The sequence below is a fragment of the Amblyomma maculatum genome, chromosome 8, assembly GCF_055883805.1.
Source record: "Amblyomma maculatum isolate TAMU_Amacu chromosome 8, ASM5588380v1, whole genome shotgun sequence".
Taxonomy (NCBI): Eukaryota; Metazoa; Arthropoda; class Arachnida; order Ixodida; family Ixodidae; genus Amblyomma; species Amblyomma maculatum.
Window position 1 is genome coordinate 14,847,039 of NC_139351.1, and position 17,098 is coordinate 14,864,136.

Consider the following 17,098-nt stretch of genomic DNA (forward strand, 5'->3'; position numbering starts at 1 on the left):
CAGGATTTTTAACATCACCTTGCTAGCATGCGAAATAAGCGCGATCGTGCGGTAGTTGGAACAATCTTTGGCACTGCCTTTCTTTGGAATGGGGATGTAAACTGACCTCCTCCAATCCTGTGGCCACTGCAGGGTTGTCCAAAACTTTTGACATAATGTATGCAGTGTGTTAACAGCGTCATGGTTGAGGTTTTGAAGCAACTCAGCTGGAATACCATCAATTCCGCTAGCTTTGTTCTTAGCAAGGCTGGCTAAGGCCCATTCAACTTCACTCTTCAGGATGCCCGGCTCGAGATCAGTAATCACAACCGTCCTATGTTGGGTTTGCACATCCGGGTCCTTCTTGTACAGTTCTTCTGTGTATTCCTGCCACCTCTTCTTTATCTCTGAGGTTTCAGTGAGGTCCTTGCCTTGTTTGTCCTTTATCACGCCCAGCTTAGCACAGAAGCTTCCTTTGATATCTTTGATTGTCTTATACAGAGCTCTTGTGTTCCTTAATTGGCTGTTGTCCTCAACTGCTTGACACTGTATGTTCAGGAAGGCATTCTTATCCCTCCTTGCTATTTTCTGAAAATCCGCATTGAGAACCTTGTATCTTTCTCTTTCCCCCATACCTTTTGCCATCCTCCTTTCCTCAGCTATTTGCAAAGCCTCTTCAGATAACCAGTTTGCTTTTTTGCATTTCTTTTGCTTTGGAACTACCTTAGTAGCAACTTCTTGTATTATATCACGAACATCAGTCCACATCTCTTCGGGCTCTTTGTCTTCTAGATCTAATTCTTGAAATCGATTCCTCACTTCCACAGCATATTCTAATGGAATCTGATCCAGATCATACCTGAAAGGCCTTCTAGTTTTCTGCGTTTTCCTCAATCGAAGCTTAATTTTGGCAACAAGAAGCTGATGATCGGTGCCACAATCGGCCCCAGGCCTTGTTTTTACTGCTTGTATAGCGCTTCTCCATCTCTGTCGGCAAATAATATAATCGATCTGATTCCTGTACAGACCGTCCGGTGAAATCCATGTGTACAGGCGCCTCTTGTGCTGTTGAAAATGAGTATTCGCTATGGTCAGGTTGTTTTCTTGACAGAACTCTACTAGCCTCTGCCCAGCTTCATTTGGCTCACCAAGACCGAACTTGCCTGTAATTCCGGATATTTCTTCACTCCCGACCTTAGCATTCCAGTCTCCTATGAGAAAAACGACGTCTGATGATGGGGTGCGGTCTAAAAGGCATTGTAGGTCCGCATAAAATCTCTCAACGTCAGCTTCTTCAGCAGCAGTGGTCGGTGCTCCGACTGTACTCTATGATTAAAGAAAGGTGCTTGGGCACACTGAATCAGTGCAGCTTGTGTATCATTCGCCTGCTTCAACGCAGGCTACGGATGGAACCCGGACCGTTCGCGGCCCGTGCCTTCTTCGGCAGATATGGACGACTGTTGCCGCGGCCCCATCGGCTGTTGCCGGGAGGGCTACCGCTGCGAGCCAAACTACAGGACATGCGTGCGTGTGGGTGTCGAGCCGAGGCCAGGCGGACCAAGCAAGGTTCTGCTGGTACCCGTGGTGACGAGGAGGCAGCAGGGAATCTCTTCGCAAGGATCTGTGGTGTCTGGTGCGCGTACTCTTTCGCTATTAATCCAACGCTATTCTTATTTTTCTAACAAGCGATCGATATCAGTTTAGTGGCAAGCTGTCGAAAATTACTAGGAGATATCGCAGACGCTTTAATGTCTTAGCTTAAAATATATTGCAGTTTGTCCGCAAGTTGCACTTGAGCTGAAGGCAGAAAAAGTGGTCAATCTCTTAATATCGTAGGGTACGACTTTAAAAAAGAAACAGCAGCTGCTATCTACAGGCACTGTACGCGGCTTGTACTGCTTCACCGAACACTAAGCGAGATTGCTTGAAACTTGACCACAAAAAACAAGCCAAACCAAACCATACCAAACAGGCACACCAAACAGGCATTGCTATTTTTGAGTTCCTAATTTGGTCTGCTGCTGGACTTTTAATTTAGGTCAGCAGAGAAGCTTTAACCCCGAACTACATTCCGTCATGGAGAAATTATGTGTGGTGCTACTAACACTTGAGTTGTATCCGGCAAAACCTACTCACAATCCGAACCCCAGTCTAGAAAAATTTTAAAAAAGAAGAAAAAAAAAATAAAAGAAGGAAGAGAAAGCATCTTTTTTTTTTTTTTGTTTCAAAACGCTTGGCTGCATTCTGAAAGATAATCATTTCTAGTACATAAATTATAATTGGCCTGCAGCGCTTTTCAGAAGCAAGCATATTGCATTTGTGAGCTTGATGACTCGATGGCTATGGGAAATTTTAGAGCACAGGAAGTAACAACGACGTTTGTTGTTTGTTACTCCGAAAGTGGCTCACTGGCTTGCTTCAACTGTGAGTACATACGTACCAACCTTTTAGCCAGGTTGGCGACAAATGCAGTCTGGCGCAACAGGCTACTATCATGGCAGTTCATAATTTTGGTAACCTGGAGGGTGTTGTCTGTGTGCTGTGAAGTCGTTTGCTTTGCGAGACTCAAATTTGCCAAGTAGTCCTGGACACTCCTGCGGAGCTCGGTAGCCACTGCAAGATGTTCTGACAAAAGGGAGAGGTACACCCTTTGTCAAAAGTTTAGAGCCTATGGAGTCTACTTCTGAGCCATACTGTGTGCCTCGTAATGCATTCCCAGGTTTCCAAACTTGTTGAAGGCAAGAATATTTTTCGTCCTACCCTCTCCAATGGCTAAGACTTCCACGATTGTTAAAAAAGTCATAATATACGACCTAAAAGCAAACCCTCTGGGCTCAAACTTTTGACAAAGGCTGTTCGTACCCGCGGATACTGGGGCCGTGTGCATGATTAAGCCATTGGAAAAAAAAAATAAAAATTCGCCAAACTGAAGTCGTTTCGCTACGCTCGGAAAGGTGACGGGAAACTTACACAAAATAAGAAGAAATGGTGAACATTTAAGCAAATCAAGCACCTTAACGCGTCAGATGTGATTAATCAGTGAGCCTGGGGCCATATTGGAGGTATCTTTGCGACGCAAATCTTTCACCTAATGGAACTTATCGGCTCTGTTGTTGATCTAACGCCTCTGCATTGTCTTTTTAAGTTGAAGGAGAGCAGGACACTTCAATCATAGGCAGATATGTTGTGTATATGACAAAGAGTAAAATGAGGCCAGGGCAAGTCATTGTGTGATAGAAGGGTATGGATGTAGGTTAATTGTCGCAATAGCCCCATCAGCCGCAAAAGAAGCAGGATGGGGGAAAGAGAAAAATGAGAATGGTGCAACCAGATGCATATTTACTGGAAAGGCCGCTGCAGCCTCTATATAGCATAAAATGAATGGGTACACCACAAAATAATGAGAGAAGAGAATCACACAAGTAGCAAAAAAGAAAGACATAACAAGGAAGCATGAAAGATGACAACCGCATGCGGTGATTAAGAAACATTTTATTAAGCATAAAGGAGTTGCTTGGGGTTGCGATTGAGATCTTTATTTCACCTCTTTACTGGCTTGAGGTGCCTTATGTACGTGATGGATGAGGACACGTGATAATGTTAGCCTGCTGCTTTTTGTAAATATTTCTTTCATAGGTGCAAGAAATGATTGAAAAAAGCTAGAGGCCAGCGATTATCAAGTGGAAAAGAACAATGACTTTTTACTCTTATTAATAAGAATGTGGCATGTGTGGACAATACCTATTCGACAATATCTATTCGAAGTATTCCCGTCTTGTTATAATTTCAGTGCACATGAACTCAGACTTTTTGTTCCTTATTGTAATCATCCCTTCCATATGCATCATCATCATCATCATTATCATCATCATTATCATAATTTTCATCAACCAGACTATACCCACTGCAGGGCGAAGGTCTCGCCCATATTCCTTCCTTTGACGCGGTCCTCTGCTAGCTGCATCCACTTGACCTCTGCGAACTTCTTAACCTCCTCCGCCCACCTAACTTTCTGATGCCCACTGCAACGCTTTCCATCCCTTGGAATCTAATTTGTTACCCTGAGTGACCATCGGTTGTCCTCTCTACGCACTATATGCCCTATACATGCCCATTTCTTATTGATTTCCACTACTATGTCACCAACTAGAGCTATTACTTTGACCCGCTCTGCATGCTTCCTATCTTCTAACGTTATACCTGCCATTTTTTGTTCCATAGCCCTTTGCGTTTTCCTCATATCAAGTGGAACCCTTTTACTTAGCCTCCACGTTTCGGCCCGATAGGTGAGTACAGGTAAGATGCAACTGTTGTATACTTTCCTCTTGAGCAATGCCGGTAAGCTGCTAGTCATAATCTGCGAGTGCTTGCCAAATGAGCTACATCCCAATCTTGTTCTTCTTGTTATTTCTTTTCGTGTTCCGGATCTGCCGTTACTACCTGTCCTAAGTAGACATATTCGCCTACTACTTCCAGTGCTTCGCTACCTAACGTAAACAGCTGTTCCTTCCCGACGCTGTTGAACATTACCAATAATCTTCTGCATATTGATTTTCAATCCTACCTTTCTACTTTTCCTGTCTAGGTCATCAATCAATCCTTGTAGTTCGTCCCCTGAATTACTTAGCAAGGTAATGTGATCAGCAAATCACAGATTATTGAGGTATTCTCTATAAACCCTTATCCCTAACAGCTCCCATACCAAGTCTCTTAATACTTCCTCTAAGAAAGCTGTGAATAGTACTGGGGAGATCGTGTCTCCTTGCATAACGCCTTTTTTATGGGAACTTTGTTACTTTCTTTATGCTTAAATATATGGTTGCTGTGCAGCCACTGTACATATCTTCCAGTACTTTCATATATGACTCGTCAGCATCTTGATTTCGCAATGCCTCTATGAATGCCGAGGTTTCTACTGAGTCAAATGCTTTTTCCTAATCAATGAATTCTATGTATAAAGGATGGCTATATTCCGAGCATTTTTCGATCACCTCGTTGATGGTGTAGATATGATCGATAGCAGAGTGCTCTTTCCGAAAACCTGCTTGATCCTTTGCTCGATAGGAGTCTAATGTCGTCCTGATTCTGTTATCAATTACTGTAGTAAACGCCTTATACGGAACGGATAGTAAGCTGACCGGTCTAATTTTTTAAGTACTTCGCGTCCCCTTTCTTATGAATAAATATGTTAGCGCTCTGCTAGGATTCCGTTACCGTTGATGACACCAGACGTTGTGCATACAGGGTGACCAGTATTCTTTGCACAATACACCCCCCCCCCCCCCCCGCCACCACCCTTTCGTCCTTCAACTAATCTGTAGTTACCTGGTCATCCATAGCTGCTTTTCCCCTTTCCATTGTTTTTTAAAGCTTTCTTAACCTAGTCCTTCGTCACTGGTGAAACGTACAACGTTTTTTCACTGCTGCCAATCTTAGTATCGTCCTGAATACTTCGGCTATTGTATAGATCCGTATAGAACTCCTCGGCTACTTTGACTAACTTATCCATATTCGTGATGACATTGCCCGCCTTGTCCCTTTGAGCATACAACCTGATTTTGTCTAAGACCAATTTCCTCTTCACCGCTTTAAGTCTGCCCCTGTTCTTTAGAGCATGCTCAAATTTCCCCATGTTATACTTCCTTATGTCGGCGACTTTAGGCTTATTGATTAGCTTTAATATCTCTGCCAGTTCTATCCTGTCTGTTGAGATGGTAGCTTTCGTACTTTGGCATTTCTTAATGAAATATTTTGTGTCCTTAGACAGCTTACCGGTATCCTCTCTAACCATCCTACCGCCTACTTCTACCGCACACTCAGTAATGATATCTCTGAAATTGCTGTTCCTTGCTTCTAGGGTAATGTCGCCGTCCTCGGTTAGAGCTGAATACCTATTCTGTAGCGAGATCCTGAACTCTTCTGCCCTCCCGCTCACCGCTATTTAGTTGATGGACTTCTTTCTTACTCATCTGTTTCATTCCCTCTTCAGATCTAGACTAATTCGGGACCTCACCATCCCGTGGTCACTGCATCGCACTTTCCCTGCAGGGGTTGAACACATTATGAAGTCGATTTCATTTTTAGTCTCTCCGTTAAAACTTTTCCATGTCCATTTCCGGTTCTTCCGTTTGCTGAAGAAGGTATTCATGATTCGTAAGTTATTGCGCTCTGCAAACTCAACTAGTAACTCCCCCCAGTTGTAGTTGTAACCAATCACTACACTTAGGTAGCAAAATGCTTTTGCGGTTAGGAAGTTGGTTTCCGGAAGTGTTCGCCGGAATCATGTGGCACCCTAAACCTGCTTATGCAATTCCATGGCCACGCGGATTTTTTGTTTTATTCGGTAGCGAATTGCGCGGCACCGGGATTCAAATCACGGTCGTCTTGCATGCGAGGCGGGTGTTCTACCTCTACGCCACCGCTGCACCACATGCAAGCTGCTGTAATCCTCATTTCTTTGAGCAATTCCTTTCCGAGTCCATTCCAACTTACGATCTCCTCGTGATTGTTTTTCGACGCCGCGCATGCTTGTAAACTCAAAAAGCTGCTGTGGGGTTTAAGTAAAAGTTCGGGTGTTAATAACGCATTGCTTTAGCTGCATCCACCGTCCTGTGTAGTTTATAGTATTTCAGGCGTAACAGTGTCTCATGCTTTGCTGTTGATGGTATTTCATAGGAAATAGCGTCAGCTGCATTTAAAGGTACCAGAAATGACGATTAGGAAACTAGCCATCTAATGTGTGCATTCTGTAGAAGTGGTTCTGAGCGCGCATGTCGCGTGCAAGTCCTCAAAAGCGAAGTGATAATATGGTAGTCATATTTAAAAACTCCCACTTTTGCGCTGCGTGGCGACCGATGGTGCAGGGCTCTCACTATGCATCATCTCGTGTCAACAGTGAAGACTACTGCAGAATGCTATCATTTGCCTGTAAGTGCCGCAGCGAAGGAGGCGGTGAGCTCACCCGGCCATGCAGGAGACCGGCGCCCTTTCCATTCTCTCCTCGGCTGTTGAGCTGAAGGGGAGAGGGGGGGGGGGGGAGGGCTGACGCTGACTGGACAGCCAAATTTGAGCCTTTCCCCCCATCTCTCCTCCCCCCCCCCCCCCCCCCCAATCAACTCCCTATTCTCTTCAGGTGGTGCTTTCGCGGGTGAGCCATCCCCAACAAGATCTCGGTGGTGACAGCTGAGCGTGGTACTCGTTTGTAATTTTTGTTTTTCTCGCTCGGGCCTGTCAGTGAGCTGAGTAAGAAAACGCGGGAGTAGTTTTTAGTCACCCATATTTTTAATGCTACATATGCTGAATCAAAACATTTTGTAGAGGGATGATAGGCGATTCAATTTCAGTCTGCTTTTGTTACCCTCGGTGGGTCCTTTTTCAGTGTCTGTTAAAGGAAATTGGGGCTAGAATCGCATTCCAACTTCAGATCTCAAACTCTGTCTCAACTGTTGATCCGACAGGAGGAACGACAGGAGACTGCAGAGGAAGCGGCCGCTACTGCTGGGACCACGACCGCTGCTGCCATATTTCGCAAACGGGGGCCCACCTTCCGACCGGCGTCCACCCGACCACCGTGTGCTGCACGCGAAGCACCAGCCGCCACTGTCCGCGTATTCGTGGCTGCCAGAGCCCGCAGGGCGTCCACACGATGGGCGGAGTCCACAACGCACCAGCCTACCACCAGCCCCCACCCGTCCACCACCGAGGCTCCTCGGGCTTCAATTGGGACCGAGAGCAACTGATGATGCAGAGACACACCCTCGTACCTTCCTCGGCGATCGCTGTACTACCGTCTCGTCTTGGCCTGTTCGTGCTTACCTTTTTCTACCTTCACCGACGGTAGCTGTGCTCTGCGCAGACTCAACGTTGGTCCCGAATATTTTGTTATGCATGGCGTTTTTTTTTTTTTCTAACTTCGGACACAGGAAGATGATGTTTGCTGGTTGCACAGTGCGTAAATCAGTGTCAACTGATGGCCGCAGGGCTGCGTTGTCTTCCTTACTAATGTGCTAGGAATTTGCTGCCCTCATCAAACACGCATGACGGAGGCTATCTGCAATCAAAGCGTATTCAGTCAGCTTTAAGTGTAGGCACGTGTAGAGTGGTCGGTAGACACTTTTGACAGATGCCGTGATAGAAGGAAGAAGAAAGGAAAATATTGTGTTTTAATACCAGCGCAAGATAGCAAAATACATTTTTAACTTGGAAAAGAATTTTCGTGAAAAAGAACAACTCTGCATTTGTTAAAAGAGAGTTGGTCTTTTTGACGAAGTGGCAAGCAAATAAATTTTCTTAATGTTGTTGGGAAATCAGTACATAAGTAGCGTATCACCCAATGAATGTCAGTTGGAAGTCCAGCACTTGTGTGTCCTCGTGTGTTAGTCGTGTAATTTGCTGTATACTGCGCTGGAATTAATACGTAATAGAACACCAACTGGCCCGCACTCTTAACCCACTGAAGAGGCTGGCCAATCCTTTTTGCGAAGCGGAATGAGTAACTATCCTTCCGTGCCAACTATAATTCAGTGCCCGGCCGTTGGTAACAGCGCCAGGGCAAGTTGGTGTTCAGCACCACTGCACCAATTGTTCCGGCAATCATCCTTATTCGTTTTCTATCCTGAGGTGAAACATTTGCTTCTGCCGCGACAACAGTTCAGTTTCTGAATGACTGGAGCACCGAGTCAAGACGACCTTCTGAAGCTTATTGTGTAACACATTCGCTAGGCTGGAAAGCAGGGCGCCGATAGCGCTATCAAACACTCCCGAAGACACAGATAATTATTCCTTGTTTTTTTTTTTTTTTTTTTTTTTTTTTTTTTCTTTTTGAGGGGGAGGGGTCGAAACGGAGCAACAGGACGAAGACGTGTGCGGTAATAAACTCCTCAGGTAATGAAAGGAACAACTCCAGCTTTTTTCAATGCCTTTTTTAACAGGACGCACCCAGGGAAACCGTCGCTTTGCGGGAAGCACTTTTTCGTGGAGTTTAAGAAAACAATCCGAGCTGATTTTTGGCTTCCCAATCTGCAGTTATTTCTGCGGCTGCATAAAATACAGTTCGCACATGACCACGTGATTCAATGGGAAGTGTCACATACTTCGGGTGCCGAAATAAACATGAATTACACCAATGTGCAACGTCATAATTGATCACTTGTAGAGAATATAGTTAGGACTCCTAGACGCGTTTAGCTTCGTGCTCATACGAGCAATGGAATATTGTTTGTTTTAGTGCTGTGTATTTCATCATTGAGACAGAAAATGCCAATTACGCCGGCTACCGAGTAACAAAAGAAATAAATGTCTGCGTATCATACGAGCGAACACACAAATTATTCACATTTATTTATGAGGACTCATGCTTAGTGGCCGCCCAGACAAGTTCCTCTTTCTAGACTTCTAGAGTCCTGTATTCTAAACGGCCGCTAGTCCTCAACGTTCGCAATGCAGTCACTGGCACTGATGCACTGTTTGTAGCTTAGAACATCGCTCAGGCGACTTCGAAGGAACGCACGTAAAAGGTACGCGTTTGAACAGTTCACTGTGACACAGTGAACTTGGAGAAACACACGATTGAAGGTCTGCGCCTCGGTTAACGGGAAGAAGGAAGCACGTGTGATAGGTGAAGATCCGAACCGATATGCAGTTGTTTGAAAAACAAAAAAACCAGCTACAAGAACAAAACAAGGTGAAGATTTCAGATTATATTTTTTTACATGGTAATTGATTTTAAAACAGCGCTGTTTCGTACTATAAGCTGTTCCAACTGGTCATTACCAAAGCTTCGCTAGGTCGCTTTAGATGACATCTGAAGTACGCAAAGCATGGTTTCACATATTGCTCATTTGCTTGCATGGTCCGCTGTCAGGAACCGCTTCACTATAAGCTAGAAAAAAAAAGCAGAATGTGCAACAGGAACGTAAAGCTCTGCGGGAATTGATAGGGCTCTGCAACTAAAAAAATATTGCTGTGATTAAGCTTCGGTTAAACCTAGTGTGAAGCGATAGCTGAAGCTAGCATCTGTGCTGCTCGTTTCTCAAACCTTGATCGTCGCGGCGGTGTTTCGCAAGACGCTTCTCACATTCGTGCGGCTTTTCCGCCGCTCTTTTGTCTTTGGGCCATTATCTTCTCCTCGGCAAACTTTCAGCTCTCAACTCAATGCCCTCCGGATCGTCAGATGCAGCCACACGACGATCGTAACGAGCATGACTGCTCAGTTGCTCTTCCTCCAAGTCCATGGTGCGGTTCCGGCCGAGGCGCGCGGCGCGCCTCTACGTATACTCGAGATTGACGTAAGCGATCATGTGTCTTGCCACGCAGCTGCTCACGCGTTAAGCATTAAGAGCGTCCGCCTCGCATTCGGGAGGTACCTGGTTCGATCCGCAGTGCCGCCGGGTGTCCACGGGTTTTCAATGGCCACAAGCTTTCCCTTGGCCTGGTGCTCGGTTCTTCTGGAGTAAAATACTTTGGAAAGGGTTGATTGACCAAAAGGCCACATAATGGGCTTCTGCTGCGCTAGGCAGACTTATAGTTGTCCGATGCGGAGCAATCACTGACCCACCGGCGCGGTCAAAGTTTAGTTGTACCTTTGATGGGAACATAGCTACTCAAAGGGGTTGTCGCATAAGTTCAAACTTGTCCTCGAAACTGTTTAAAGGTAATTGAAAGCACACGGTGACCATGGCTTTACTTCGCCTAGTTAAGTTATCGCTTCAAGATACTCAAAAGAGCAACCGTTGCACCTTCAGACAGAAACTGTAAGGGGATCTTGTACGACAGCTAGTGTACACAAACTAACGGCTAGCCGCGACTGTCAAGCGGTGCAGCTGGTTTCCGAAGGGCAGAATTTAGTCTGCATGCAGCACAGGAAACGCGAGGTCTGTATGCGAGCTCAGTCGCCTTACATATGCGCAGCGATATTAGTGTAATGATTTTTTGAACTCCATAAATGGGTCATCATCGGCCTGAAATTTAGGCGGCCTGTGCGCCGTATATATTATCCTCTAAGCGTTGCCGTCCTCTTGGAAGTACGGGCTGCGGCATAACACCGTTATCTAAAACTGGCAGTCCGAAGGAATTTGAAAAAACTATATAATGGGTCTTTATTCTGGGGAAAAGGCGTCACTCCGGTAATGGTATGTTTCAAGGTAAGACAGGTGGTGCCTGTTCGCTGAAAATGTTGTTCGGGAAGGCTGGGGAACGGGCTACGGTCAATAGCAGAGAGATTTAGCATAGCATAATTAAAAACCAGCGCCGCGACTTGAGGCAAACAGAGGAAGATAATAACGGACAAGCGCTGACTTACAACTGAAGGTTTAATGAAAATAAATCAGATATTTATACATTTCTTCATGGACCGGGACGCATATGTGCCCACAAACAAGCAGCAGTCTAATCATGCGAATCCAGATATACAATTTCACTATCATGCACCGATGGCGTGCTCACACAACTATTCCCTTTTCTGTGAACGTGATATGCTTCAGATAACGCCCTCGTTAGTTGGTCCTTATGCCTGTATATTATATTAGTGTCGTTAGCATATATATACGGCTTAGCGTTACTATTTACAGCGTATCGACTGCTGCTATTTCACTGGTGGCGGTACGCGGTACACAGAAATGCTAGTACTATGCGTTGAGCTTTGCGGAATCGAAAGCAGGCGTTTTGAGCATAACACGACGACCGGGATTCTGCGCATGTGCACAGAGCTTATTTACTTCACGTTTAATCTTTCAAGCTAAGCGCAATCTATACATTAGTCTAGGTTCGGACTCTCTATAATTTTAGCAAATGTTTATCGTGTACGGGAACCGTAAACCGCTACCTCCTAAAATGCACGCGAAAAAGGTCGTCCTCATCAGGCTCCTCGTGCCAAGAAGGGCATGCGCTTTGAAGACTAGTTATAGCGGTACGGTTTAGCTGTAGTCAGTAACGCTACTTTAAAACGTTATAGGGCACTCTGTGCTATGCCGTGAGATTTGGCAGCTTTACCGCTCCAGACATTGCGAGTATTTCAAAACTACACACGAACGCGCACACACATACACACGCACGCACGCACACACACACACACACACACACACACACACACACACACACACACACACACACACACACACACACACACACACACACACACACACACACACACACACGCGCGCGCGCGAGTGCGAGAGAGAGAGAGAGAGAGAGAGAGAGAGAGAGAGAGAGAGAGAGAGAGAGAGAGAGATGGCAGGCGACAGGACACATGCTAGATTTGCAACTGAAATTTACTGCGGGAAGGAAGAGTTTATGCTCAGATTTGCTTTTTTGCGCCAAAATCCCGCAACCAAGTAGCCCAATTAAGAGCGTTGGTACGCTTGCGTCGTACCATGTCTCTTGGTCATAATTCAGACATTTTTTTTATTGAATCCAAGGCAATGCGAACATTTTTGCGCCCGAAAATGAGTATGCTAAATAAGTGTTTTATGAACGTACGGTTACCTTTAAATACGGATAGCTAATGTTGGGGCGAAAATTGGATCTCCTTTACGTTTTTACACGGAAGCACCCAGAAAGTCAGTGCTGCCTAGTGCCCGGTATAGTGCTTATATTAATCGAATTGCCAATAAGCCTATGTTCCGGACATTGAGTGCGATATTTTTCAAGTTGATTTGCGCGATAGTATCCCGTGTGTGCGGCGTACTTAGAAACCGGATTCATTAAATGTGATCGACCTATAGCAGCTGACAGTCGTCAATAATGTCCGTGTGACTGATGGCGGCTGTTTAAGTTCGCTTAAGTCTGAGCGACCGAAGACGACAGTGAACAGTTGGCTATAAAGGCTCAGCGGTTGGCGGCGGCTGGCAAAGTCTGATGAGCGTCAGGTGCTCACTGCCATGACACGGCTCTTTAGCAGGGCACCGGCGGCGGGTCGCTGCAGTTGAAGGCGGCGGCATAGCTGGCCGACGACTTTGTTGCGAACCGCAGAGGTGTCCGTTTGGACGGCGCCACGCCGCAGTAGGCGACTGCGACGCGCAGGAAGAACAGCTGCGTCAGAGGAGCGAACAGCGAGACTCCCGGCCGGTCATTCTTCCACGCCTGCAGGGCCACCTCGGCTGCCCACCTGCGTATTGTGTCGCGATTAATTTCAAAGGACGTTGCCGGTGTAGCCGTGATGTAACGATACCATTATAGCTGTATTCCGTGTTGACGGTTCTCGTCCCTGGGACGTGAGTTTGGTCGACGTCACGATACTGATAATGCCGCGTTAGTTCATATAGGACTGTCCACAATAGACGTGGAGCAGATCTAGACATTATGAAAAGGCAGATGCTGATGTGAGTCACAAGAACACGAGCTAAATTTTGGTATTCCTCGACAACAACGTCTGTACCCATAAAAGTGAAAGCAGAAACACTGGAACTACAAAATTAATTGCAGTCTTTTTGATGAACAACGGCTATGAAAATAGAGCTCAACAGCCGCAGGCTTACGAGTAGGACTCGATTCGCTTTTATTTTCCTCTCTTTAATCCCCTTACTCCACTCGGTTGAGTAGCCAACCGGAGGCTTTTGTGGTTAACATCCCTGTCTGCCCTCCTCCTTCCCACGTATTGAGTTTTACAGAATTCAATAATATAGGTCCTGAATTTAACCATAGGAATTCATTTCTGTTACCAATGTGTACACGACGAAACACTGATTCGTTTGGTACCACCCACACCTTTCTATGGCCACCGGTTCGCCCGCTAAGGCATCTCAAAGGTCGCACCCAATCACGGTTTTGAGATACAGAGGCCGTCTGTGCGAATCCCTCGCTGATGTCATGATTCAGCTCGAAGAACAATTCTGTGCACCATATCGCGCCGATTCGTTTGACACCACTAAGAACGCTGTATCTCAAACGAATGAACCACACGTTTCCCACCTGTGTTGATTGTAAGTGGCAACACACACCCAATCCCGGTTGCAGTATATAAGGCCATAAGGCCATAAGTACATAAGTATAGTAGGTAATGCAGCTGTGGGGGGGTGCCTAGGTCCCGTGGCTTTGGGGAATCAACGTCACATATGGTAGTGGACTCCATTGCATGGGTGGGTACGTACATGCTATTTAAGAAATTATTTGCAGTGGTGTTGCATAGCCGCCCTCATACTCTCTGTGGGTGTAGTTATATAGAGCGATGAAAAAACGGACGATGAACCTACAAATATAGCAGTAAGAGCTAAAGCTCTCAAAACCGCAGTACTGGCGCCATATTTTGTGTTAGAAAGAAGGCATATAACTACAGTCATATCATCCACCGTCAAGTCACACATGATTTGGGATCCGCTTGGTAAGCACAAAGAACTTGAAACCGTTAGATTGTTAATGTGCAAATTTCTGAGCTCCTACACAAGGCTAACCTAATTTAATCTGTCCAATTAAATGGAGAGTTCTGTTATCTGGCTACTGCTTAGGAAATAATCCTAACAAAACGGCACTGGGTGGTACAGGATAACTTGCGCTCTAAGAGCTCAGAAGTAAATCCATCCGGCATCAGCTGAGGATAACAATTTCACTAGTTCACATATGGCAGATGTAACGCAACCATACTGTCGTTGCAAGGACTCGTCTTTTCTTGTACCACAACGCAACACCCAGAGAAACAGGACATACACGAGCGATCAAGATTTTACTCGCTCTCCATTGCAGTGCAGACAGTGCTACATTTTAGAGACAAGCATCAGTTCCCAAGCTGAGCAAATGTTTCGATAAGTGGACTTACTGGGCCAAGACCAAGAGAAGGCCACTTGTCGAAACGATGGCTCGGCTGGCGAACTGAGGCTCAACACTTGTTTAGTGCCTCTTTCGTACTGTGTAGCCATGTTCTTTCTCTTGTTCTACCGCATGTTTTAGTGACAAGAAATTTTATTATAGAAGCGAACTATGTACTGCGAAAAATCAAGCGTTGATTAGAAAGCAAAAAGCTGCCGTTCGGTCGTTCGAGGCAACTAGTATACGCTATCAGATTGCTGTGTTCTCTTTATATTGAATATTTTGTTCGAGAGTACGTCAGTAGGGCTCGTTAATGAGTTTTGACAGAGAAAAAAGGGAATTTAGAAACAAAACTTTTCCCCAATGATCTTGCGCGTGTTACAGCTAGGAGACACGCAACAGTGCATTGTATGGTTATCAGGCAGTGCGTGTATTTATCTGTGCAAATATGTCCTCCATGTTGGGTTTCGACTCACCTGAAAGAACTAATCAAGATTCTGTCCCCTTGTCGTTTACGCAGGTGCAGTCATAGTGATTTTGAAATGACCGATCCGGCTGCGACCAATTTCGGCAGCAGAACTAGGGCTTCCTCCATGTGTCGTTGGTTGAGAGAATTTCCACCAACTAGAGTCAAACCGTTTACTAGGGTGCACTGTTCATTCACTTTCACCTTTGTGTGGGAGAAACAAAGATCCTCAGCCACATAATTTCGCAGTTGCTATTTCCAGGTGCCAATTTCGGTCGTGTAGCTTACTTGGTTAATTTTGCGCGCAGACCGCACAAAAAAATTCGATATTTTGAATTCGTTCTTGTGTCGTTAACGAGTTTGTACTCTTGAATTCCCACTGCACTTATCAAGTACATTTTATACGCTTTGCGGCTGAAGCGCAATTCAAAGACTCCATGAAGCACTTGCAAAAGCATACAAAAGTTTCCGGTTCCAATTCCGAGTCTGCAATGTTTTTACGGAGAGCACATGTTCTTGGAACCCTGATGTAGGATGCTTGCTGTCTTTGCGGTTCTCGAGGTAACCCTGTCTGTGCAGCTACAGTCAGCTCATAGGAGATGATAGTTCTTGCTGTTATCTGTCCTATTCAAATGATCCGGCAGCCACATTGGTTTTTACAACGCCGGTATACCAACTTATTTAGTAGCGTGTGCTGCCGACTTAAGCAATATCATTGCGCAGCGGCCGGTGTGCATGGAGGAAACCTTCATCCCGAAGCAAAGAAGATCCTGGTTGGGTGAGCAGGAGCCGAATTCATGAAATAGTTCGCTTTGGAACACGTTCGCTTCGCCGTGACGTCAATTTGACGTAGACATGAAGGGAGAACGGGGGGCGGAGACGTAAGCTGTGGGAGGGCGAGGGGGCAGACAAAAGCCAACCAGCTTTGATGGGGGAGGGGGGATTCTATCTCGGTTTCTGGTATTTTAAGGGACTATGTGCTACCTTCAGCACGTTTGTAAGCTCAGAATGAATGTATCTATAACACTGCAAATATATTATGTAAAACCTATAAAATAAGCATAACATTTATTTTGTAAATGTTTAAACGTATCTCGTAGCGCGCTGAGAAGTTTCAGCTCTCTTATGTGCGTTCTTATCGTCGTTAGGCCATGTTAAGCTCTTATAGTCCTTCGAAAGCCAGCGGAAAGTATTGTCAGACATGTTAAAATGATGATAATGCACGTGGTACTGCCGAAGTAACCGTTCACATTAACCGAGCACCATAAATAACAGATTGGCGACGGGAGGGACCGGCATGTTTTTCGCGCTGAAGCGAACGCCACTTCCGCGGTTCCGCACGCAGCAACCGAATGAGTTCGCTTTCATTTGAGTGACATGTCCTGTGACGTCTACAAAATCCGCGGTCCCGTCTCCGTTATTTGACGTCACCGCATCGGTGGCGACACACGGCCAATTGAGCGAGGCGGTGAGACCAAAGCGAACGCTTTCCAAAGTGAACTCTTTCCTGGATTCAGTCCTTGATTGCTGATGTGTGCATAGATGGCTGGGTGAATTCCTTCAAGTACAACGTTGAGCGAAGCACTGATACACGCTGCTTGCTGACACAATTTTCTTTCTATGGCCCCGAATAGATGCAATCCAGTGGACATGACGCTGTAAGCGGTGTACTATGCTATCTTACAAAGTTTAAAGGTCAGGTATTCAAAGCCCTAACTCAGGCAGATAACTGGCGATCGACGACCGGCACTCGTTAGATATATTTTGCTCCAGTCCGACAGAAACGCGGCCCCGCAGGTACCCCTTTCTTTCCTCACCTGGTTCTCAGGGCATTCACGACATTCGTCAGCTCGCCGCTCAAGTCTAGGCCCAGCTGCCTGGCGTAGTTGACGAAGCAGTTCCTGTACGGCTCCACCT

General features: G+C 45.8%; 1 protein-coding gene across 1 annotated transcript; it reads left to right on the plus strand.

Annotated features, from left to right (window-relative positions):
* The first annotated feature begins 1,386 nt into the window (after nt 1-1,386).
* On the plus strand, nt 1,387-8,789 carry LOC146180584 (uncharacterized). The gene is made up of 2 exons (XM_084577807.1): nt 1,387-1,612; nt 7,437-8,789. The coding sequence occupies exons 1-2, from the start codon at nt 1,429-1,431 to the stop codon at nt 7,817-7,819; spliced, it is 567 nt and encodes a 188-aa protein (XP_084433933.1). The 5' UTR covers nt 1,387-1,428; the 3' UTR covers nt 7,820-8,789.
* The last annotated feature ends 8,309 nt before the right edge of the window (nt 8,790-17,098 follow it).